This window comes from Oncorhynchus keta, chromosome 1 (assembly GCF_023373465.1).
Source record: "Oncorhynchus keta strain PuntledgeMale-10-30-2019 chromosome 1, Oket_V2, whole genome shotgun sequence".
NCBI lineage: Eukaryota > Metazoa > Chordata > Actinopteri > Salmoniformes > Salmonidae > Oncorhynchus > Oncorhynchus keta.
This window is the reverse complement of record NC_068421.1, coordinates 13052437-13078086: the sequence shown is the minus strand read 5'-3', so window position 1 is coordinate 13078086 and position 25650 is coordinate 13052437. Positions and strand designations below refer to the sequence as shown.

At 47.8% G+C, this 25650-nt stretch overlaps 1 protein-coding gene across 8 annotated transcripts in view; it reads right to left on the bottom strand.

Annotated features, from left to right (window-relative positions):
* The window catches only part of gria4a (glutamate receptor, ionotropic, AMPA 4a), a 197354-nt gene that overhangs the window by 66828 nt on the left and 104876 nt on the right, over nt 1–25650 (bottom strand). For 7 of the 8 annotated variants that reach the window (XR_008109938.1, XR_008109963.1, XR_008110342.1 and 4 more), the window contains exons 7-11: nt 25239–25397; nt 12687–12854; nt 12495–12599; nt 12290–12400; nt 5079–5285 (exon numbers count right to left, since the gene is read on the bottom strand). Coding sequence is in view for 5 of the 8 variants with exons in the window: in XM_052505532.1 (XP_052361492.1) it covers nt 5079–5285; nt 12290–12400; nt 12495–12599; nt 12687–12854; nt 25239–25397 (750 nt within the window). In the remaining 3 variants the exon portion in view is untranslated. Of the gene's footprint in view, nt 1–5078; nt 5286–10289; nt 11647–12289; nt 12401–12494; nt 12600–12686; nt 12855–25238; nt 25398–25650 lie in introns of those variants that run through there. The other variant, XM_052505664.1, reaches the window with a different exon arrangement.

Sequence of the window (25650 nt, the reverse complement as noted above, 5' to 3'; positions counted from 1 at the left end):
ATGGAGGAATGGAGGAATGGAGGAATGGGGGAGAGGGATGGAGGAATGGAGGAATGGGGGAGAGGGGTGGAGGAATGGAGGAATGGGGGAATGGAGGGAGGAATGGGGGAGAGGGATGGAGGAATGGGGGAGAGGGATGGAGGAATGGAGGAATGGGGGAGAGGGATGGAGGAATGGAGGAATGGAGGAATGGAGGAATGGGGGAGAGGGGTGGAGGAATGGAGGAATGGGGGAGAGGGATGGAGGAATGGAGGAATGGAGGAATGGAGGAATGGGGGAGAGGGGTGGAGGAATGGAGGAATGGGGGAGAGGGATGGAGGAATGGAGGAATGGGGGAGAGGGATGGAGGAATGGGGGAGGGGATGGAGGAATGGAGGAATGGGGGAGAGGGATGGAGGAATGGAGGAATGGGGGAATGGAGGAATGGGGGAGAGGGATGGAGGAATGGAGGAATGGGGAGAGGGATGGAGGAATGGGGGGAGAGGGATGGAGGAATGGAGGAATGGGGGAGGGGATGGAGGAATGGAGGAATGGGGGAGAGGGATGGAGGAATGGAGGAATGGGGGAGAGGGATGGAGGAATGGGGGAGAGGGATGGAGGAATGGAGGAATGGGGGAGAGGAATGGAGGAATGGGGGAGAGGGATGGAGGAATGGAGGAATGGGATGGAGGAATGGGGGAGAGGGATGGAGGAATGGAGGAATGGGGAGAGGGGTGGAGGAATGGGGGAGAGATGGAGGAATGGAGGAATGGGGGAGAGGGATGGAGGAATGGAGGAATGGGGGAGAGGGATGGAGGAATGGAGGAATGGGGAGAGGGATGGAGGAATGGAGGAATGGGGGGAGAGGGATGGAGGAATGGAGGAATGGGGGAGAGGGATGGAGGAATGGAGGAATGGGGAGAGGGATGGAGGAATGGGGGAGAGGGATGGAGGAATGGAGGAATGGGGGAGAGGGTGGAGGAATGGGGAATGGAGGAATGGGGGAGAGGGATGGAGGAATGGAGGAATGGGGGGAGAGAGATGGAGGAATGGAGGAATGGGGGAGAGGGATGGAGGAATGGAGGAATGGGGGAGAGGGGTGGAGGAATGGAGGAATGGGGAATGGAGGAATGGAGGAATGGGGGAGAGGGATGGAGGAATGGAGGAATGGGGAGAGGATGGAGGAATGGGGGAGAGGGATGGAGGAATGGGGAATGGAGGAATGGAGGAATGGGGGAGAGGGATGGGGAATGGAGGAATGGGGAATGGAGGAATGGAGGAATGGGGGAGAGGGATGGAGGAATTGGGGAGAGGATGGAGGAATGGAGGAATGGGGGAGAGGGATGGAGGAATGGGGGGAGAGGGATGGAGGAATGGAGGAATGGGGAGAGGGGTGGAGGAATGGAGGAATGGAGGAATGGGGAGAGGGATGGAGGAATGGGGGAGAGGGATGGAGGAATGGAGGAATGGGGGAGAGGGGTGGAGGAATGGGGGAATGGAGGAATGGAGGAATGGGGAGAGGGATGGAGGAATGGAGGAATGGGGGAGAGGGGTGGAGGAATGGAGGAATGGGGAATGGAGGAATGGAGGAATGGGGAGAGGGATGGAGGAATGGGGGAGAGGGATGGAGGAATGGAGGAATGGGGGAGGGGATGGAGGAATGGAGGAATGGGGAGAGGGATGGAGGAATGGAGGAATGGGGAGAGGGATGGAGGAATGGAGGAATGGGGAGAGGGATGGAGGAATGGAGGAATGGGGGAGAGGGATGGAGGAATGGGGGAGAGGGATGGAGGAATGGAGGAATGGGGGAGAGGGGTGGAGGAATGGGGAATGGAGGAATGGAGGAATGGGGGAGAGGGATGGAGGAATGGAGGAATGGGGGAGAGGGGTGGAGGAATGGGGGAATGGAGGAATGGAGGAATGGGGGAGAGGGATGGAGGAATGGAGGAATGGGGGAGAGGGGTGGAGGAATGGAGGAATGGGGGAATGGAGGAATGGAGGAATGGGGGAGAGGATGGAGGAATGGGGGAGAGGGATGGAGGAATGGAGGAATGGAGGAATGGGGGAGAGGGATGGAGGAATGGAGGAATGGGGGAAGGGATGGAGGAATGGGGGAATGGAGGAATGGAGGAATGGGGAGAGGGATGGAGGAATGGAGGAATGGAGGAATGGGGGAGAGGGATGGAGGAATGGAGGAATGGGGGAGAGGGATGGAGGAATGGGGAATGGAGGAATGGAGGAATGGGGAGAGGGATGGAGGAATGGGGGAGAGGGAGGGAGGAATGGAGGAATGGGGGAGAGGGATGGAGGAATGGAGGAATGGGGGAATGGAGGAATGGAGGAATGGGGGAGAGGGATGGAGGAATGGAGGAATGGGGAGAGGGATGGAGGAATGGGGGAGAGGGATGGAGGAATGGGGGAGAGGGATGGAGGAATGGAGGAATGGGGGAGAGGGATGGAGGAATGGAGGAATGGGGAGAGGGATGGAGGAATGGAGAATGGGGGAGAGGGATGGAGAATGGAGGAATGGAGGAATGGAGGAATGGGGGAGAGGGATGGAGGAATGGGGGAGAGGGATGGAGGAATGGAGGAATGGGGGAGAGGGATGGAGGAATGGAGGAATGGGGGAGAGGGATGGAGGAATGGAGGAATGGAGGAATGGAGGAATGGGGGAGAGGGATGGAGGAATGGAGGAATGGGGGAGAGGGATGGAGGAATGGAGGAATGGGGGAGAGGGATGGAGGAATGGGGGAGAGGGATGGAGGAATGGAGGAATGGGGGAGAGGGATGGAGGGATGGGGAGAGGGACAGATGGATAGATGGGGGGGGAAGGAGGAAAAGGACGATGGGAAGGAATATTTGAGAGAGAAAATAATTCATAAAGGCCAGATACAGAAAACTAGAATACAAATCAACCATGAAGGTCTCTCTTTCAATCCACCACATACACCAGGGAGAGAACATCCTTATTACAGTGCTGTAACAATTCACCTTGGATTCATATAATCAACAACACACTGTCTACTATATGTCTGTTCAATTATGCATTCTCCCTACAAGGGAAGAAAGGGAATGAGAGAATTAAGAGAAAGACATAGTGAACAATAGAGAGGGGAGAAGGAGGTGAAGAAAGGATTAGAGAAACCAGACAGAAAAACAGGAGTGAGAGAGAGAACGAGAGAGAGAGGGAGAGAGGAAGAGAGAGAGAGAGAGTGAGAGAGGAAGAGCGAGAGAGAAGGAGAAAGAGTGAGAGAGAAAGAGCGAGAGCGAGAAAGAGAGAGAGGAGAGAGAGAGAGTGAGAGAGGAAGAGAGAGAGAGAGAGTGAGAGAGGAAGAGAGAGAGAGAAGGAGAAAGAGAGAGGAGAGAGAGAGGAGAGAGAGAGTGATACTTACTGTACATTATCTCCCCTCAGCTAGAACAGATCTCTGATTGGCCACGACTGGGAATGTTTGGAATTATTCAAAGAGAATGAACTGTGGGATTGGTAATGACTCATTCTGTAAAAATGTGCTTACGGAGTGAGAACACACACATGTACAGCACAGTCGCTGGAATCAGAACACACAGACACAAGCACACACCACCGTTATGGTCAGTGAGCAGCCTGGTTTTAGAAAATGTACAAAGTAGATTAGTCATCAACTGATTGCAGCCACTGCTCCAATGTGAGTACCAGCAGGCAGCTGGAGGAAATATGACTGAATCATGAGAGAAATTAAGCATAGTAGATGAGAGGGAGCGATAACAGCATGGGACTATATAGGAGACAGACAGCAGACGACAGCTATTATTTAGATAGGGGTCGGAGACAACGCATAGTAGATGAGAGGGAGCGATAACAGCATGGGACTATATAGGAGACAGACAGCAGACGACAGCTATTATTTAGATAGGGGTCGGAGACAACGCATAGTAGATGAGAAGGAGCGATAACAGCATGGGACTATATAGGAGACAGACAGCAGACGACAGCTATTATTTAGATAGGGGTCGGAGACAACGCATAGTAGATGAGAAGGAGCGATAACAGCATGGGACTATATAGGAGACAGACAGCAGACGACAGCTATTATTTAGATAGGGGTCGGAGACAACGCATAGTAGATGAGAAGGAGCGATAACAGCATGGGACTATATAGGAGACAGACAGCAGACGACAGCTATTATTTAGATAGGGGTCGGAGACAACGCATAGTAGATGAGAAGGAGCGATAACAGCATGGGACTATATAGGAGACAGAAGTGTGAAATACGGGGTTAGGGCAAGGGTACAGTAGATTTACCAACCCTGGGTTAGAGAACCATGTTAAAGATTAGCTAGTCTTCTATATCAGCCTGAGAGATCAGGATCACATTTCGGGTTCTTTAGGCCAGTGTTTTCTTATCCTGCTCCTGGGGACCCAGGATGCATTTGTTTTTTTGCCCCAGCACTACACACCTGATTCCACACACCTGATTCCACTGATGATGAGTTGATTAGTGGAATCAGGAATCAAAATCAAAAACTACAACTACAACAATCAGGAATCAAAAACTACAACTACAACAATCAGGAATCAAAAACTACAACGTATCCCTTTGTGTCCCCAGGATCAGGATGAAGAAATACTGCTTTAGGCACATCTCCTGGTGAACTGCAAATTATGCAATGGGTTTAAATGTCTTGTCTGTCTAATTAAAAAGTACATTGACAGTATCTTACCATGTAGATAGATGTACATTGTTTAGTAAGATTTAACTCTCCTAAATCAAAAGATTAGTACATTTAACCTTTATTTAACTAGACAGGTCGGTTAAGAACAAATTCTTATTTACAATGACGGCCTACACCGGTGACGCTGGGCCAACTCTGCGCAGCCCTATGGGACTCCCAATCAGGGCCGGTTGTAAATGCAGCCTGGATTTGAACCGGGGTGTCTGTAGTGACGCCTCTAGCACTGAGATACAGTGCCTTGGACCTCTGCACCACTCGGGAGCCCAAGTATAGCTACATCAAACTCTAAAGATAAGGAAATACAAGTATCAATTTCCAAAATCCATCTATATATCCCTCCATCCATTCCTCCCTCCCTCCATCCCCTTCCTCTCTGCATCCTTACCCCATAGACCAGTTCTCCCACCATGCCATTCCAGATCTTGGTCTCGGGGTCTCTGGCTCCGTACTTGCCGTCAGGGACGATGGCAATCTTGTACTTGATGCCGATGTGTTTGGCGATCTCTGAGGCCAAGTCCACGCAGTAGCCCTCGAACTGGTCATTCCCCTCAAACATCTCCCAGTTCTTCTTCAGCATCACATACGGACCTTCCTACATCCACAAACACACCAATCAGAGACAGAGAGGGTGGTGCGGGGAGGTCAAACTGACCAATGAACTCACACTGACCACTGACTAATAAATCGGGGGCCTATTTTGGAGAGGGAGGAGCTTTTTGGAATGACATTCAGCTGGCGCCAAAGCCTCCACTGGATGACGGTACCACAGTGATTGAGACAGAACATTTTATGGCAACCAAAGAAAATATTACAGTTTTAAAAGGCCACTGTGTGAGGAGCACTGTTGTATATCATCATAGTCTGTGACTGGTGCCAAGTTTATGTACTCTGTCTTCCCTCTAAGACTAAGCACATCCTCTAGAAGAAAAAAGCTGACTCCACACAGATGATGTATGTTAAAAAGAACAAGTGAATGACAGAATGGTAGAAGAGAGAGGTCAGCAGCTATAGAGTGGAGAGGTAGCAGGTCTGGAGGTGGATACACAGAGAAGCTGAATTCTCTGTCTGGAGAGAACCTTTACACCTCAAACAGGAGAAATTAGCAGTAAGAACACACACGGGCAGGCAAACACACACACACACACCCTGGCTGACACGCACATCCATCAGCAGGGTGTAGTTCCAGAGAGACACACAGGTGGTACAGGGCCTGAGGCCTCTTCCTCTAGTCTACAGAACAATCGTCTGACGTAGCAGATTACACTCCCAGATTCAAATGATTGAAGGTATGAAAGGAAGCTATTATAGTATTCACACTCATAGGCTTTCAAATGGTTTTTACCTTCTATCAAATTCATTGAAATAGCTGTATAAACATTATATGAAATATAAAATTAAAGATATCAAATTCATGTACACGTTTTCATTTATAATGTTAATTTACAAGTGAAATTGATACATTTCAAGAGACTTCATTCCTGGCTCACCAAGGAACCTGCCAGAATAAAGCACACAGGTAAATAGGTCACATCAAATGAAACATATTGTTTTTACACAAATCAAAGGGGGAAATATAAATGCATAACATTTTTAGAGACATGTTTACATTGTATCAGTTACATACCATTAGTCTGGACTCAACAAAGAAACACATCTCAAGCCATACTGGGCTATGTCCTAACTTGAGGCGTGTACACTACACTGTAACTCAATGTAAATGGGAGAGTTGTGTGAATATCTGAGTTACTCACATGGATCTCAAGGTAGAATCAAGCCTGATGTGCATATATTTGCATTTATCAAGTGGCTAAACATTAATAGAATGTACATTATCTTAAACGCAGAATCTTGTCACATTTGTACATGTTGTCCATAGCATATTTTTCTAAACCTCATTATCATACACACATTAGCAGCCCCTCTGAGATCTCTCTCTCCATTAACTCAACATGAATCACTCCTAATGAAGTCACAAACACAGACAGAGATTCTCCCAAACATAGCTGTGCTGCTCCAACCTACAAACCCATAGTTGGGTCTTAAAGGCATAATCCACACCAAAATCATCTCAGCAACAGTCTAAACCCGAGCTGAGTTCATATTTCATGCCATCTGTTGGGAAGGTACATAATATGCATCTTATTCCATTTTATTAGACGGTACAAAAGGGACCATCTTAAAATATGAATCCTAATGTACTGTACTGTGTATGAGCATCGAGAGAACAGATGGTGTACTGTACTGTGTATTAGGACCTAGAGAACAGATGGTGAACTGTACTGTGTATTAGGATCTAGAGAACAGATGGTGAACTGTACTGTGTATTAGGAACTAGAGAACAGATGGTGAACTGTACTGTGTATGAGCATCGAGAGAACAGATGGTGAACTGTACTGTGTATGAGGATCTAGAGAACAGATGGTGAACTGTACTGTGTATGAGGATCTAGAGAACAGATGGTGAACTGTAATGTGTATTAGGATCTAGAGAACAGATGGTGAACTGTACTGTGTATTAGGATCTAGAGAACAGATGGTGAACTGTACTGTGTATGAGGATCTAGAGAACAGATGGTGAACTGTACTGTGTATGAGGATCAAGAGAACAGATGGTGTACTGTACTGTGTATTACAGATGGTGAACTGTACTGTGTATGAGGATCTAGAGAACAGATGGTGAACTGTATTGTGTATGTCTAGAGAACAGATGGTGTGCTGTAATGAGAGGATCTAGAGAACAGATGGTGAACTGTATTGTGTATGAGGATTTAGAGAACAGATGGTGTGCTGTAATGTGTATGAGGATCTAGAGAACAGATGGTGAACTGTATTGTGTATGAGGATCTAGAGAACAGATGGTGAACTGTATTGTGTATGAGGATCTAGAGAACAGATGGTGAACTGTATTGTGTATGAGGATCTAGAGAACAGATGGTGAACTGTATTGTGTATTAGGATCTAGAGAACAGATGGTGTGCTGTAATGTGTATGAGGATCTAGAGAACAGATGGTGAACTGTATTGTGTATTAGGATCTAGAGAACAGATGGTGAACTGTACTGTGTATGAGCATCAAGAGAACAGACGGTGTACTGTACTGTGTATTAGGAACTAGAGAACAGATGGTGAACTGTACTGTGTATGAGCATCGAGAGAACAGATGGTGTACTGTAATGTGTATGAGGATCTAGAGAACAGATGGTGAACTGTAATGTGTATGAGCATCAAGAGAACAGATGGTGAACTGTACTGTGTATGAGGATCTAGAGAACAGATGGTGAACTGTACTGTGTATGAGGATCGAGAGAACAGATGGTGAACTGTACTGTGTATGAGGATCTAGAGAACAGATGGTGAACTGTACTGTGTATGAGGATCTAGAGAACAGATGGTGAACTGTACTGTGTATTAGGATCTAGAGAACAGATGGTGAACTGTAATGTGTATGAGCATCAAGAGAACAGATGGTGAACTGTACTGTGTATTAGGATCTAGAGAACAGATGGTGGGTGAACTGTACTGTGTATGAGCATCGAGAGAACAGATGGTGAACTGTACTGTGTATGAGGATCTAGAGAACAGATGGTGAACTGTACTGTGTATGAGGATCTAGAGAACAGATGGTGAACTGTAATGTGTATTAGGATCTAGAGAACAGATGGTGAACTGTACTGTGTATTAGGATCTAGAGAACAGATGGTGAACTGTACTGTGTATGAGGATCTAGAGAACAGATGGTGAACTGTACTGTGTATGAGGATCAAGAGAACAGATGGTGTACTGTACTGTGTATTAGGATTTAGAGAACAGATGGTGAACTGTACTGTGTATGAGGATCTAGAGAACAGATGGTGAACTGTATTGTGTATGAGGATCTAGAGAACAGATGGTGAACTGTATTGTGTATGAGGATTTAGAGAACAGATGGTGTGCTGTAATGTGTATGAGGATCTAGAGAACAGATGGTGAACTGTATTGTGTATGAGGATCTAGAGAACAGATGGTGTGCTGTAATGTGTATGAGGATCTAGAGAACAGATGGTGAACTGTATTGTGTATGAGGATCTAGAGAACAGATGGTGAACTGTATTGTGTATGAGGATCTAGAGAACAGATGGTGAACTGTATTGTGTATGAGGATCTAGAGAACAGATGGTGAACTGTATTGTGTATGAGGATCTAGAGAACAGATGGTGAACTGTATTGTGTATGAGGATTTAGAGAACAGATGGTGTACTGTACTGTGTATGAGGATTTAGAGAACAGATGGTGAACTGTATTGTGTATGAGGATCTAGAGAACAGATGGTGAACTGTATTGTGTATGAGGATTTAGAGAACAGATGGTGAACTGTATTGTGTATGAGCATCTAGAGAACAGATGGTGTACTGTAATGTGTATGAGGATCTAGAGAACAGATGGTGAACTGTATTGTGTATGAGGATCTAGAGAACAGATGGTGTACTGTAATGTGTATGAGGATCTAGAGAACAGATGGTGAACTGTACTGTGTATGAGGATTTAGAGAACAGATGGTGAACTGTAATGTGTATGAGGATCTAGAGAACAGATGGTGTGCTGTAATGTGTATTAGGATCTAGAGAACAGATGGTGAACTGTAATGTGTATGAGGATCTAGAGAACAGATGGTGAACTGTACTGTGTATTAGGATCTAGAGAACAGATGGTGAACTGTAATGTGTATTAGGATCTAGAGAACAGATGGTGAACTGTAATGTGTATGAGGATCTAGAGAACAGATGGTGAACTGTACTGTGTATTAGGATCTAGAGAACAGATGGTGTGCTGTAATGTGTATGAGGATCTAGAGAACAGATGGTGAACTGTAATGTGTATGAGGATCTAGAGAACAGATGGTGAACTGTAATGTGTATCAGGATCTAGAGAACAGATGGTGAACTGTACTGTGTATTAGGATTTAGAGAACAGATGGTGAACTGTAATGTGTATGAGGATCTAGAGAACAGATGGTGAACTGTAATGTGTATGAGGATCTAGAGAACAGATGGTGAACTGTACTGTGTATTAGGATTTAGAGAACAGATGGTGTGCTGTAATGTGTATTAGGATCTAGAGAACAGATGGTGAACTGTAATGTGTATGACGATCTAGAGAACGTCAGAATAAAAGACTTTGTAGAGTATTTAGCAGTGATAGTACACACACACACAAACGTACGAATGTACAAACCTTTGCTTTGCCAACAGTGGGTTATTTCATGTTTAAACCACTTTAAATTTTGCTATCAGTGTGTTGCAGACTCTGTTGCTACAGTGTGTGTGTGTGTGTGTGTGTGTGTGTGTGTGTGTGTGTGTGTGTGTGTGTGTGTGTGTGTGTGTGTGTGTGTGTGTGTGTGTGTGTGTGTGTGTGTGTGTGTGTGTGTGTGTGTGTGTGTGTGTGTGTGTGTGTGTGTAGTCTCATTGCAGGTGCATGGAGGGATACTGGGAGTGTGCTTGGAAAAGTGACGTTTAATTCTGCTGAACACCACGTCAGATGTCTTACATGAGAACGGATGAAAAGGGAGAGAGGAAAGGAGGGAGGAAAGAGAGGGCTGAGACAGTGTAGAGATGGCGAGAGAGAGAGAGAGAGAGAGAGAGAGAGAGAGAGAGAGAGAGAGAGAGAGAGAGAGAGAGAGAGAGAGAGAGAGAGAGGTTTACATGGGAGAAGATAAGGTAAAGGGGAGAAAGAGAAAAGCGAGATGAGAGAGAAAATAGAGAGAGAGGTTTTAGTGGAGAAGGGTTCAGGTAGATGGGACATCAAACAGTGGAACAGCAGCAGAGGCACCAGAAAGAGACAGCTCCTAATCAAGGTTGCGGTCAATTCCATTACAATTTAAGAAGTACACTGAAATTCCAATTTCAATTCAATGAGAAAAATGTAGAATTGGAATTTGATTTACTTTCTGTATTGGCTGGAATAAAAAAATGTAACTAACCCCAACCCTGGTCCTAAATGTGCAGCCAGCCAATACAATATGCAGTACAACATAATACGTTTACCAGAGTTCCTCAACTTCAACATCAGGGACAACTGCAGATTCATCTAGACTAGAGCGACGTAGACGAATGCTAGAGGATGGGAGACCATGCAGTGAAAGCAGCTCTGATGCAGTCTAGAGGACACCAGAGAAATAGAATGCCTAGAGCTGCTATCTGCTGGGGGCGTGACGTCATGTGACGACTCTCAGCAGTGGGGGCTAACAGGGACGTCGTCATGGTGATGCAACATTAATTTCAGTCGTCACAGACAACACGTCGCATCTGGCACACACACACGCTTCTCCCAGTAGCATGTGTGCGTGCGTGCGTGCTTGCGTGCGTGTGTGCTCAATTGTTATGTTCTCTATGAGTGAAGGTGTGTCTATGCATGCATACACTTTGAGGTTGTGCTTTCTGTATGCGCAGTCTGTGTGGGTGTGTGTGTTTCTGCACGAATGGCCCCTGTCTGATCTGTGTCTTTTTCTCAGCACCCAGTCTAATTCCTTCAAAAACAAAAAAGCATTATGGAATACAATTCCTTTCAAATTCCCAGAACATCCAAAGAGATAATTCCCAAAACATTAAAACTTCCTGTGTCTATAGTTCCCACATAGAGAAGAACAAGCCAAGGCATGACAAAGAAAATGTAGAGATAGATAGATAGATAGATAGATAGATAGATAGATAGATAGATAGATAGATAGATAGATAGATAGATAGATAGATAGATAGATAGATAGATATAGGTGTCCTGCCGGTCGGTTCATCTGTGTCTTCCTGTGATTCCTCTTCTCTCAATTCCACAGCAATAGAATTGCAGAGCGATAGAGAGCTAGAGTCTCTCTGGCTCAGTCTGTCAGTATGTGAGTCCTTCTGTGAATCCATCTCCCATCTGTATGTCTGTCTGTCTGTACTGTAAGTCTTCAGTGTCGTAGCAGAGGCTTCCTCATCAGTGGCTGCAAAGAGGAGGAGGTGGCTGAGGTAACATTAGCCATGGCCATCTGACAGGGTCATAGATCATCCAGAGAGAGAGAGAGGGAGGGAGAGGGAGAGAGGGAGGGAGGGAGAGAGAGAAAGAGGGAAAGAGAGAGACGTCCATAGAGAGAAGGGAGGGGGGGGACACACGGTATAAGGTAAACGGACTAAAACTCCTCTCTCTTTCACACTTGACAGGTGACGTCAACGAAATCCAAATTTATATAACGACAACCTGCCAGTGACATGTCTGATTCCTCTCGTACAGCCCTTACTCACTCCTCCCTCACCATGGCCTGCTACTGCTACAATAACCTTAGAAACACTGGTCAAACACACTGGTGTCACTACCAGTTCTGACCACTAGAGGCACTGAGGGCGCAATGCTCTCTGCTTCAATGTGGGTGCATCTCAACAGTCTAACAAATCCTCCTCTCAGTCATCTGTACTGATTTGAGAAAACAGCATAGTCGACTCCTATACCATATTGACTTTCCACCTGTCAAGTTGTTTCATGCCAGTACAGATGAAGGACAGGAGTTCAGGATAGGAAGCCATTTTAGATCATTGGGATGCATCCTCTGTGTGTTTACGCAAAGGAGAGGAGACAGAGGAGTACATTACCATGATAGTTGTCACGACGACTGTCCTGTTCTCCAAGCTGGTGCTGTCATTGGACAACAACACCTCATTTTGGACCAGAACCAGTTTGTCAATGTCATTCCAGTAGCCAATCTGAGAGAGGTAGGGGAGGAATTAAAACCAGGCAAAACTGTATTTTCATCAAATCAAAATAATTTCTCCGACATCCCTGTGTGTCTATTCCTACCCGTTGTGGTCCGTTGCTCTTCAGTTCAAACACGTCCATGGTGTAGTTGACTCTGCGGCCGTAGTGGTCAAACTGGATGTTACCTGTTAGGCCCTGGATACGCACCTGGAGACAGAACAACAGAGAACACAGGTCAGAACAAAGAACAGGCAACAACATAGAACAATAAGGACACATAGGACCAAAGATGACCTGTTTGAGTGTGCGTTCCATGTCTATGCCCTGGTTCCAGGGAGCAGCTGGGTTGGCCAGACAGTCTCCAGCATTTCCTCTACGGGAGATGTCTATCTTCTGACGACGCAGGTTCCTAAAGGCTTCGGCCATCACCAACACCCCATCATATGTCAGAGACGAGGTGTACTGGGGAAAGAGGAAGAGGAGGAGGATGGAGAGAGAGGAAGAGGAGGAGGACGGGGAGAGAGGAAGAGGAGGTGGACGGGGAGAGAGGAAGAGGAGGAGGACGGAGAGAGAGGAAGAGGAGGTGGATGGAGAGAGAGGAAGAGGAGGAGGACGGGGAGAGAGGAAGAGGAGGAGGATGGAGAGAGAGGAAGAGGAGGAGGACGGAGAGAGAGGAAGAGGAGGTGGATGGAGAGAGAGGAAGAGGAGGAGGACGGGGAGAGAGGAAGAGGAGGAGGATGGAGAGAGAGGAAGAGGAGGAGGACGGAGAGAGAGGAAGAGGAGGTGGATGGAGAGAGAGGAAGAGGAGGAGGGCGGAGAGAGAGGAAGAGGAGGAGGACGGAGAGAGAGGAAGAGGAGGTGGATGGAGAGAGAGGAAGAGGAGGAGGGCCGAGAGAGAGGAAGAGGAGGAGGACGGAGAGAGAGGAAGAGGAGGTGGACGGGGAGAGAGGAAGAGGAGGAGGACGGAGAGAGAGGAAGAGGAGGTGGATGGAGAGAGAGGAAGAGGAGGAGGGCGGAGAGAGAGGAAGAGGAGGAGGACGGAGAGAGAGGAAGAGGAGGTGGATGGGGAGAGAGGAAGAGGAGGAGGACGGAGAGAGAAAGGAGTAGATTAGATTAGATGATTTTACATGAACAGCCTAGACTCTAGGCCCTAGAGCCTATAGCAGACATGAAGATGTCTGTTTTAGGAATTAGGAAAGGCCTGTTTCAGGCTGTGGGTTCCTCTCTTGACGATCCACTGGATTACATTTGAACATTTTAGTCATTTAGTTGTTGCTCTTATCCAGAGCGACTTACGGTCAATTGCAAGTGTTGGTTCAGGTTCAGGTTTTTTTTGGGGGGTGGGTTATGGTGAAAAGGGGGATTATTTAACATACTCTTTGAAGGAGCAAGATTTCAGGTGTTTTTAGAAGATGGGTAGGGAGAAGCTGCTTACACCATTGGGGTGCCAGGATAGAGAAGAGCTTGGACTGGGCTGCCATCCCGTAGGTGTGGGAGGGCCAAGAGAATAGAGGTGGCAGAACGGAGTGCTCGGGTTGGGGTGTAGGGTTTGAGCAAAGCCTGAAGTTAGGGAGGGGCAGTTCCTCTTGCTCCTCTGTAGGGAAGCACCTTGGTCTTCAAGTGGATCTAAGTTTCAACTGGGTGCCAGTGGAGTGTGCTGAGGAGTGGGGTGACATGAGAGAACTTGGGAAGGTTGAAAACCAGGCAGGCTGCAGTGTTCTGGATAAGTTGCAGGGGTTAGGTGGAGCAAGCAGGGAACCCAGCCAACAGTGAGTTGCAGTAGTCCAGAGAGGTAATGACATTTATCTGGATTAGGACCTTTGCCACTTCCTGTGTGAGGTAGGGTCGCTTGTAGAGAAAGTCAGGGTGTTGTCCAGGGTCACACCAAGGTTCTTTGCACTCTGGGAGGGTGACACTGTGGAGATGTCAACCGTGATGGAGAAGTCTTTGAGTGGACAAGCCTTGCCTGGGAGGAAGAGCAGCTCCGTCTTGTCGAGGTTGAGCTTGAGGTAGTGGGCCGACATCCAAGCTGAGATATCTGCCAGGCATGCAGAGATGCGTGTCACCACCTGGGTGTCAGAAGGGGGGAAGGAGAAAAGTAGTTGAGTGTCATTCGTATAGCAATGATAGGAGAGACCATGTGAGGATATGATGGAGCCGAGTGACTTGGTGTATAGAGAGAAAAGGAGAGGGCCAAAAACCAAGCCCTGGGGTACACCAGTAGTGAGAGTACGTGGTGCAGACACAGATCCTCTCCACATCACCTGGTAGGAGCAGCCTGCCAGGTAGGATGCAATCCAACAGTGTACAGAGCCTGAGACGCCCAGGCCTGAGAAGGTGGAAAGGAGGATCTGATGGTTCACACTGTCAAAGGCAGCGGATAGATCTAGGAGGATGAGAACAGAGGAGAGCGAGTCCAGTTTGGGAGTGCAGAGAGCCTCCATGACACAGAGAAAAGCAGTCTCGATTGAGTGACCAGTCTTGAAGCCTGGCTGTTTGGGGTCAAGAAGATCGTTCTGAGAGAGATAACGAGTTGATCAGAAACAGCACACTCAAGTGTTTTCAAAAGGAAAGAAAGAAGAGGGTTTTAAAGGTCAGATGAGTCGAGTGTTGATTTCTTGAGGAGGGGAGCGACTCGGGCCATTTTGAAGTCAGAGAGGATGCAGCCAGTAATCTGGGATCAGTTGATGAGGGAAGTGAGGAATGGGAGAAGGTCTCCAGAGATGGTCTGGAGAAGGGAGGAGGGGATGGTCGAGCGGGCAGGTTGTCGGGTGGCCAGCCGTCACTAATCGCAGGATTTTATCTAGAGAGACGGGGGAGAAAGAGGTCAAGGCGTGAGGGGGACCAGTGGACTCAATAGGCTGAGTGAATGAGTGGGACCAGTGGACTCAATAGGCTGAGTGAATGAGTGGGACCAGTGGACTCAATAGGCTGAGTGAATGAGTGGGACCAGTGGACTCAATAGGCTGAGTGAATGAGTGGGACCAGTGGACTCAATAGGCTGGGTCAATGAGGAACAGATGTCGTCAACATTCTTTTCAAAGTGGTTGACAAAGTCGTCCGGAGAGAGGGAGCAGGAAGGGGGAGGGGTGGAGGATAAAGGAGGGAGAAAAAGGTGGAAAAGAGCTTGAAAAGCTTGACATTTAGAGTGATAGAAAGTTGCTTTTGCAGTGGATACTTAGGAAGATAAAGTAGAGAGTAGGGACTGACAGGATGATAGGTCCTCCAGAAGGTTAGTTTTCCTTCATTTTCACTCAGCTGCCGCAGCCCTATTCTATTAGCTTGCAATGAGTCACTCAGCCACGGAGCTGGATAGGAGGGCCGAGCTGGATAGGAGGGCCGAGCTGGATAGGAGGGCCGAGCTGGATAGGAGGGCCGAGCTGGATAAGAGGGCCGAGCTGGATAGGAGGGCCGAGCTGGATAGGAGGGCCGAGCTGGATAGGAGGGCCGAGCTGGATAGGAGGGCCGAGCTGGATAGGAGGGCCGAGCTGGATAAGAGGGCCGAGCTGGATAGGAGGGCCGAGCTGGATAGGAGGGCCGAGCTGGATAGGGGGGCCGAGCTGGATAGGAGGGCCGAGCTGGATAGGAGGGCCGAGCTGGATAGGAGGGCCGAGCTGGATAGGAGGGCCGAGCTGGATAGGGGGCCGAGCTGGATAGGGAGGGCCTGAGGGGGCTGGATAGGGGGCCGAGCTGGATAGGGGGCCGAGCTGGATAGGAGGGCCGAGCTGGATAGGAGGGCCGAGCTGGATAGGGGGCCGAGCTGGATAGGAGGGCCGAGCTGGATAGGAGGGCCGAGCTGGATAGGAGGGCCGAGCTGGATAGGAGGGCCGAGCTGGATAGGGGGCCGAGCTGGCGAGGAAAGGGACTGGAATCAGGCAAAAAGGGCCGAGCTGGATAGGAGGGTGATAGCATGGAATTCAAATGAGCTGGATAGAGAGGGGTCTGATGAAGAGAGCGAGCTGGATAGTCTCTGTCAGGGCCAAAAAGTCAAGGGACTGGGGCAGCATAGGCTGAGGAACTCTGGGACTGGTTCATGCCAGGAGGGGTTGTGCCCACAGGGTACAGCTGGATAGGGAGGGCCGAGCTGGATAGGAGGGGAGCTGGATAGGAGGAGCCTGAGCTGGAAAGCCTAGGAGAGGCCGAGCTGGATAGGAGGGCCGAGCTGGAAGGGATAGGAGGGCCTGAGCTGGAAGGAGGGAGCCTGAAAGCTGGATAGGAGATGAGCGTCTGCCTACAGGCTGGAAGCCTAGGAAGAGGAGCGTCTGTAAAGCCTACAGGAAGAGGAGCTGGGAAGAGGAGCGTCTGTAAAGCCTACAGGAAGGGCCTGTAAAGCTGGAAGAGGAGCGTCTGTAAAGGGAAGAGGAGCCTGTAAAGCCTACAGGAAGAGGAGCGTGGAAGCCTACAGGAAGAGGAGCGTAAAGCCTACAGGAAGAGGAGCCTGTAAAGCCTACAGGAAGAGGAGCGTCTGTAAAGCCTACAGGAAAGAGGACAGTAAAGCCTACAGGAATCATAAGATCTGCAAAAAGGAAGAGGAGGAGTAATAGGGTTGTAAAGCCTACAGGAAGGGAGCGATAGGTGACAGGGACAAGCGTCTGTCCTACAGGAAGAGGAGCGTCTGTAAAGCCTGGACAAGTGAAAGCCTACAGGAAGAGGAGCGTGAAAGCCTACAGGGAGAGGAGCATGGAAGGAAGAGGAGCGTTCAAATGAGGAGATGGAGAAATACAGGAAGAGGAGCGTCTGTAAAGCCCTCTGTAAAGCCTACAGGAAGAGGAGCGTCTGTAAAGCCTATGAGAGGAGCAAAGCCTACAGGAAGAGGAGCGTGGGAAGAGGAGCGTCTGTAAAGCCTACAGGAAGAGGAGCAAAGCTGGAAGAGGAGCGTCTGTAAAGCCTACAGGAAGAGGAGCGTGTTCTGTAAAGCCTGGAAGGTGATACAGGAAGAGGAGCGTGTCCTCTGTCAGGAAGAGGAGCCAAAAGGAAGTCAAGGAAGACTGCCTAAGGAAGAGGAGCAAAGCACAGGAAGAGGAGCGTCTGTAAAGCCTGGAGATGAACTCTGTAAAGCCTATCTGTAAAGCCTGGAAGAGGAGCGTCTGTAAAGCCTACAGGAAGAGGAGCGTCTGTAAAGCCTACAGGAAGAGGAGCAAAGCCTTCAAAGCCTACAGGAAGAGGAGCTCTGCCAGAGAGGACTGTAAAGCCTACAGGAAGAGGAGCGTTGTAAAGCCACAGGGGAGGAGCGTCTGTAAAGCCTACAGGAAGAGGAGCGTCTGTAAAGCCTACATCTGTAATACAGGAAGAGGAGCGTCTGTAAAGCCTACAGGGAGGAGCGGGGAGAGGATCTGTAAAGCCTACAGGAAGAGGAGCGTCTGTAAAGCCTACAGGAAGAGGAGCGTCTGTAAAGCCTACAGGAAGAGGAGCGTCTGTAAAGGGAAGAGGAGCGTCTGTAAAGCCTACAGGAAGAAAGCCTACAGGAAGAGGAGCGTCTGTAAAGCCTACAGGAAGAGGAGCGTCTGTAAAGCCTACAGGAAGAGGAGGTCTGTAAAGCCTACAGGGAGAGGAGCTCTGTAAAGCCTACAGGAAGAGGAGCGTCTGTAAAGCCTACAGGAAGAGGAGCGTCTGTAAAGCCTAAGGAGCCTCTGTACAGGAAGAGGAGCGTCTGTAAAGCCTACAGGGAGTCTGTAAAGCCTACAGGAGAGGAGCGTCTGTAAAGCCTACAGGTAGAAGAGCGTCTGTAAAGCCTACAGGGAGAGGAGCGTCTGTAAAGCCTACAGGAAGAGGAGCGGAAGAGGAGCGTCTGTAAAGCCTACAGGAAGAGGAGCGTCTGTAAAGCCTACAGGAAGAGGAGCGTCTGTAACGCCTATAGGAAGAGGAGCCTCTGTAAAGCCTACAGGAAGAGGAGCGTCTGTAAAGCCTACTGGAAGAGGAACGTCTGTAAAGCCTACAGGAAGAGGAGCGTCTGTAAAGCCTACAGGAAGAGGAGCGTCTGTAAAGCCTACAGGAAGAGGAGCGTCTGTAAAGCCTACAGGGAGAGGAGCGTCTGTAAAGCCTACAGGAAGAGGAGCGTCTGTAAAGCCTACAGGAAGAGGAGCGTCTGTAAAGCCTACAGGAAGAGGAGCATCTGTAAAGCCTACAGGAAGAGGAGCGTCTGTAAAGCCTACAGGAAGAGGAGCATCTGTAAAGCCTACAGGGAGAGGAGCGTCTGTAAAGCCTACAGGAAGAGGAGCGAACAGGTTTAGAAACCACACACATGGTTGCCAAAGCTACAAAGAGCAAATGAGATCATCTGAAAATAACTAAGTAACATACGAAGGTGAGAAAGTGGTGTGGAACCTTCCTCTCTTTCCTTCACGAAGAACTCTGCAGAAATGTATGAAATAAGTCCCATTTATGTGAATGAATGGATCCCCATGAGACCCGTCTGTGGCAATAAGATAATGATTTAAGTGAGACATGACAGTCTTCAAGAGGAGGTTTATCTAACAGATCTGTAATCAGGTAAGACAAACAGCACTACGGAGGTATTCACACACATAGCAGGGTGCCCTCACGTCAACAAACACACACACACACACACATAGCAGGGTGCCCTCACGTCAACAAACACACACACACACACATAGCAGGGTGCCCTCACGTCAACAAACACACACACACGCACATAGCAGGGTGCCCTCACGTCAACAAACACACACACACACACATAGCAGGGTGCCCTCACGTCAACAAACACACACACACACACATAGCAGGGTGCCCTCACGTCAACAAACACACACACACACACACACATAGCAGGGTGCCCTCACGTCAACAAACACACACACACGCACATAGCAGGGTGCCCTCATGTCAACAAACACACACACACACACATAGCAGGGTGCCCTCACGTCAACAAACACACACACACACATAGCAGGGTGCCCTCACGTCAACAAACACACACACACACATAGCAGGGTGCCCTCACGTCAACAAACACACACACACACATAGCAGGGTGCCCTCACGTCAACAAACACACACACACACATAGCAGGGTGCCCTCACGTCAACAAACACACACACACACACACATCACAGGATGCCCTCACGTCAACAAACACACACACACACATAGCAGGGTGCCCTCACGTCAACAAACACACACACACATACACACACATTGCTACAAAGGCTGTCACACCCACAGCAGGAAGCCAAACTGAGAGAGGAGAGGAGGACAGGAGGAGGAGGACAGGAGGAGGAGAGAAGGAAAGGAGGAAAGGAGGACAGGAGGAGAGGAAGAATGAGGGGATGATAAACTCAGAGGACGCGCTTCACATCACTCTGACTCTTACTCACAGTGTGTGTTGGGGTGGTCATAAACCATGCCCTTTTCATGATCTTCCCTTTATCTTATCTCAATACTTTCTTCTATCTTTCTTTGAGAAGCTTGTTTTACAGTGACATTGGAAATGTTCTACAGTGACACAGGAAGTGTTCTACAGTGACACAGGAAGTGTTCTACAGTGACACAGGAAGTGTTCTGCAGTGACACAGGAAATGTTCTACAGTGACACAGGAAGTGTTCTACAGTGACACAGGAAGTGTTCTGCAGTGACACAGGAAGTGTTCTACATTGACATTTGAAGTGTTCTACAGTGATACTGGAAGTGTTCTACAGTGATACTGGAAGTGTTCTACAGTGACATTGGAAGTGTTCTACAGTGACATTGGAAGTGTTCTACAGTGACACAGGAAGTGTTCTACAGGGACATTGGAAGTGTTCTACAGTGACACAGGAAGTGTTCTACAGGGACACAGGAAGTGTTCTACATTGACATTGGAAGTGTTCTACAGTGACATTTGAAGTGTTCTACAGTGATACTGGAAGTGCTCTACAGTGATACTGGAAGTGTTCTACAGTGACATTTGAAGTGTTCTACAGTGACACAGGAAGTGTTCTACAGTGATACTGGAAGTGTTCTACAGTGACATTGGAAGTGTTCTACAGTGACATTGGAAGTGTTCTACAGTGACATTGGAAGTGTTCTACAGTGATACTGGAAGTGTTCTACAGTGACACAGGAAGTGTTCTGCAGTGACACAGGAAGTGTTCTACATTGACATTGGAAGTGTTCTACAGTGACATTTGAAGTGTTCTACAGTGATACTGGAAGTGCTCTACAGTGATACTGGAAGTGTTCTACAGTGACATTTGAAGTGTTCTACAGTGACACAGGAAGTGTTCTACAGTGATACTGGAAGTGTTCTACAGTGACATTGGAAGTGTTCTACAGTGACATTGGAAGTGTTCTACAGTGACATTGGAAGTGTTCTACAGTGATACTGGAAGTGTTCTACAGTGACACAGGAAGTGTTCTACATTGACATTTGAAGTGTTCTACAGTGATACTGGAAGTGTTCTACAGTGACACAGGAAGTGTTCTACAGTGACACTGGAAGTGTTCTACAGTGACATTGGAAGTGTTCTACAGTGACATTGGAAGTGTTCTACAGTGACACAGGAAGTGTTCTACAGTGATACTGGAAGTGTTCTACAGTGACATTGGAAGTGTTCTACAGTGACACAGGAAGTGTTCTACAGTGATACTGGAAGTGTTCTACAGTGACATTGGAAGTGTTCTACAGTGACATTGGAAGTGTTCTACAGTGACACAGGAAGTGTTCTACAGTGATACTGGAAGTGTTCTACAGTGATACTGGAAGTGTTCTACAGTGACATTGGAAGTGTTCTACAGTGATACTGGAAGTGTTCTACATTGACATTGGAAGTGTTCTACAGTGACATTGGAAGTGTTCTACAGTGACATTGGAAGTGTTCTACATTGACATTTGAAGTGTTCTACAGTGACACAGGAAGTGTTCTACATTGACATTGGAAGTGTTCTACAGTGACATTGGAAGTGTTCTACAGTGACATTGGAAGTGTTCTACAGTGATACTGGAAGTGTTCTACAGTGACATTGGAAGTGTTCTACAGTGACATTGGAAGTGTTCTACATTGACATTTGAAGTGTTCTACAGTGATACTGGAAGTGTTCTACAGTGACATTGGAAGTGTTCTACAGTGACATTGGAAGTGTTCTACAGTGATACAGGAAGTGTTCTACAGTGATACTGGAAGTGTTCTACAGTGACATTGGAAGTGTTCTACAGTGACATTGGAAGTGTTCTACAGTGACACAGGAAGTGTTCTACAGTGTCATTGGAAGTGTTCTACAGTGACACAGGAAGTGTTCTACAGTGACATTGGAAGTGTTCTACAGTGACACAGGAAGTGTTCTACAGTGACATTGGAAGTGTTCTACAGTGACACAGGAAGTGTTCTGCAGTGACACTGGAAGTGTTCTGCAGTGACACTGGAAGTGTTCTACAGTGACACTGGAAGTGTTCTACAGTGACACTGGAAGTGTTCTACTATGACACTGGAAGTGTTCTGCAGTGACACTGGAAGTGTTCTACAGTGACACAGGAAGTGTTCTGCAGTGACACTGGAAGTGTTCTACTATGACACTGGAAGTGTAGTCTAAATAGTCTTTGACAGGTATATGTAAAACATAGCCCGTTCTTTGTTCTAACATCTGCTAAACATATGTATGTGATCAATAAAATTTGATTTGATAATACATAAAGCTGGCTGTTTAATTGTATATAAAGGGCCTTGTCATTCACTAATTCAGTAAGCATCTGCATCCCGCTGACAAAACTGAAATGTTAGTTATTTTGGTATTGAAAGGTGGCTCCAATAATGGTTTGATGTCAGCGAATGCCACTTGGTTTCATAGCGTATTCCAGGAATAGAACGCTGAGAATGACAAGCTCAAAATCTCACCCACCCACCCACTTACCCACACAAACACCCACACACTAATACAAACACACACACACTAATGCAAACACACACACTAATACAAACACACACACTAATACAAACACACACACACACAAACTAGAATCTGAGATTGGGTACACTCATCAGTGGATGACAATTGATGGACTGGACATCCTTTAACAAAGATGTATCATATAAATATTAAAATGATGATACACAATTAACAGCAATATCAGGGTGAAAAATGTTACACCATTCTGAAGCTGTCACTGAGAGAGAGAGAGAAAATAACAGCCAGAGTGTGGGAGAGGGAACAGGCAGAGCGAGAAAGTCAGAGAGAGAGAGAAAGAGAGAGAGAGAGGGTGAGAGAGATGGAGAGAGGGAGAGAGAGAGGACAGACAAATGGAGGAGAGAACTAGAGAGAGAAAGTAAAATAGAGAGGAGAGAGAGAGAGAGACAGAGAGACAGAGAGAGAGAGACAGAGACACAGAGAGAGAGAGACAGAGACACAGAGAGAGAGAGACAGAGACACAGAGAGTCAGTGAGAGAGAGAGAGAGAGATACAGAGAGACAGAGAGACAGAGAGAGACAGAGACACAGAGAGAGAGAGACAGAGACACAGAGAGAGAGAGAGAGAGAGAGAGAGAGAGAGAGAGAGAGAGAGAGAGAGAGAGAGAGAGAGAGAGAGACAGAGACAGAGACAGAGACACAGAGAGAGAGAGACAGAGACACAGAGAGTGAGTGAGAGAGAGAGAGACAGAGACACAGAGAGAGAGAGACAGAGACACAGAGAGTGAGAGAGAGAGAGAGAGAGAGAGAGAGAGAGAGAGAGAGAGAGAGAGAGAGAGAGAGAGAGAGAGAGAGAGAGAGAGAGAGAGAGAGAGAGAGAGAGACAGAGAGAGAGAGAGAGAGAGAGAGAGAGAGAGAGAGAGAGACAGAGAGAGAGACAGAGACAGAGACAGAGACACAGAGAGAGAGAGACAGAGACACAGAGAGTGAGTGAGAGAGAGAGAGAGACAGAGACACAGAGAGAGAGAGACAGAGACACAGAGAGTGAGTGAGAGAGAGAGAGAGAGAGAGAGAGAGAGAGAGAGAGAGAGAGAGAGAGAGAGAGAGAGAGAGAGAGAGAGAGAGAGAGAGAGAGAGAGAGAGAGAGAGAGAGAGAGAGAGAGAGAGAGAGAGAGAGAGAGAGAGAGAGAGAGAGAGAGAGAGAGAGAGAGAGAGACAGAGACACAGAGAGAGAGAGACAGAGACACAGAGAGTGAGCGAGAGAGAGAGAGAGACAGAGACACAGAGAGAGAGAGAGAGACACAGAGAGTGAGTGAGAGAGAGAGAGAGAGAGAGAGAGAGACAGAGACACATAGAGTGAGTGAGAGAGAGAGAGAGAGAGAGAGAGAGAGAGAGAGAGAGAGAGAGAGAGAGAGACAGAGACAGAGACAGAGACACAGACACAGAGAGAGACAGAGACACAGAGAGTGAGTGAGAGAGAGAGAGACAGAGACACAGAGAGAGAGAGACAGAGACACAGAGAGTGAGTGAGAGAGAGAGAGAGAGAGAGAGAGAGAGAGAGAGAGAGAGAGAGAGAGAGAGAGAGACAGAGACACAGAGACACATAGAGTGAGAGAGAGAGAGAGAGAGAGAGAGAGAGAGAGAGAGAGAGAGAGAGAGAGAGAGAGAGCAGACAGCAGACAGATGGAAGAGAGAACTAAAGAGATAGAGAGAAAGTCAAACGAGAGGAGAGAGAGAAAGAAGACAGGCTATGTGCACACTGCCCACAAAATGAGGTAGAAACTGAGCTGCACTTCCTAACCTCCTGACAAATGTATGACCATATTAGAGACACATTTTTCCCTCAGATTAAAAAGAACCACAATTTTGATAAACTCCCATTTCTGTCATCACAACAGCAATATGTGTGACCTGTTGCCACAGGGTGTCATCACAACAGCAATATGTGTGACCTGTTGCCACAGTCTGTCATCACAACAGCAATATGTGTGACCTGTTGCCACAGTCTGTCATCACAACAGCAATATGTGTGACCTGTTGCCACAAGAAAAGGGAACAAACACAATTGTAAATACAACCCATATTTATGTTTATTTATCTTCCTTTATGTACTTTAAATATTTGCATATTGTTGCAACACTGTATATATATATAACATGACATTTGAAATGTCTTTATCCTTTTGGAACTTTTGTGAGTGTAATATTTACAGTTGACTTGTAAACATATGTTTCCCATGCCAATAAAGTCACTTTAATTTATTTGAATTGAGAGAGAAGGAGAGGGAGAGGGAGAGGGGAGAGGGGAGAGGGAGAGGGAAATGGGAGAGGGGAAAGGGGAGGGGGAGGGAGAGGGGAGAGGGGGAGAGAGGGAGAGTGAGGGAGAGGGAGAGGGAGAGGGAGAGGGAGAGGGAGAGGGAGAGGGAGAGGGAGAGGGAGGGAGAGCGGGGAGAGGGAGAGTGAGGGAGATGGAGAGGGAGAGGGAGAGGGGAGAGGGAGAGGGAGAGGGAGAGGGAGAGGGAGAGGGAGAGGGGATAGGGGAGGGGGAGGGGGAGAGGGAGAGGGGAGGGGGAGAGAGGGAGAGATGGAGAGTGAGGGAGATGGAGATGGAGAGGGAGAGGGAGAGGGAGAGGGAGAGGGAAAGGGGAGGGGAGAGGGAGAGGGAGAGGGAGAGGGAGAGGGAGAGGGAGAGGGAGAGGGAGAGGGAGAGGGAGAGGGAGAGAGGGAGAGATGGAGAGTGAGGGAGATGGGGAGGAGGAGAGGGAGAGGGAGAGGGAGAGGGGAGAGGGTGGGAGAAAATGGGTAGAAGATAGAGGTGTGAGGACACTATGGAAGAGTGCTCTCTGCCATTCTGTGTCTAAAACCATCTGTCACCGTGTGATTGGCTGAGTCTCTCCTGCTGCCTCTCAAAGTCACAGTCTGATTGGCTAAAAAGCTGTGACAGGAGAAAGAGGTTTTTCTCCAATTTTAACCCTCTCCCAGTATTATGTATGCGTGTGTATGTACCTTGGGTGGGCTGTCAGAGCCTGGGTACTCTCTCTGGTCCAGTTTGTTCCAGCGCTGCATCAGTTTGAGGACCATGGGCTTACTGAAGTCAACCAACTGGAACCCTGTGACGTTAGCCCCACCATGCATAAACCTCTCTAGAGATATGTCTTTAAAACCCTGGAAGGGAGAGAGAGAGAGAGAGAGAGAGAGAGAGAGAGAGAGAGAGAGAGAGAGAGAGAGAGAGAGAGAGAGAGAGAGAGAGAGAGAGAGAGAGAGAGAGAGAGGGAAGGAAGAGAGAGAGAGAGAGAGAGAGAGAGGACAGAGAGAGATAAACAGTCCTTAAATGTAATTGAGAGAGAGAGAAAAAAATAATGAAAGAAACAAAGAAACAAAGAAAGAAAAAAAGAATGAGAGCAAGAGAGAAAGAGGA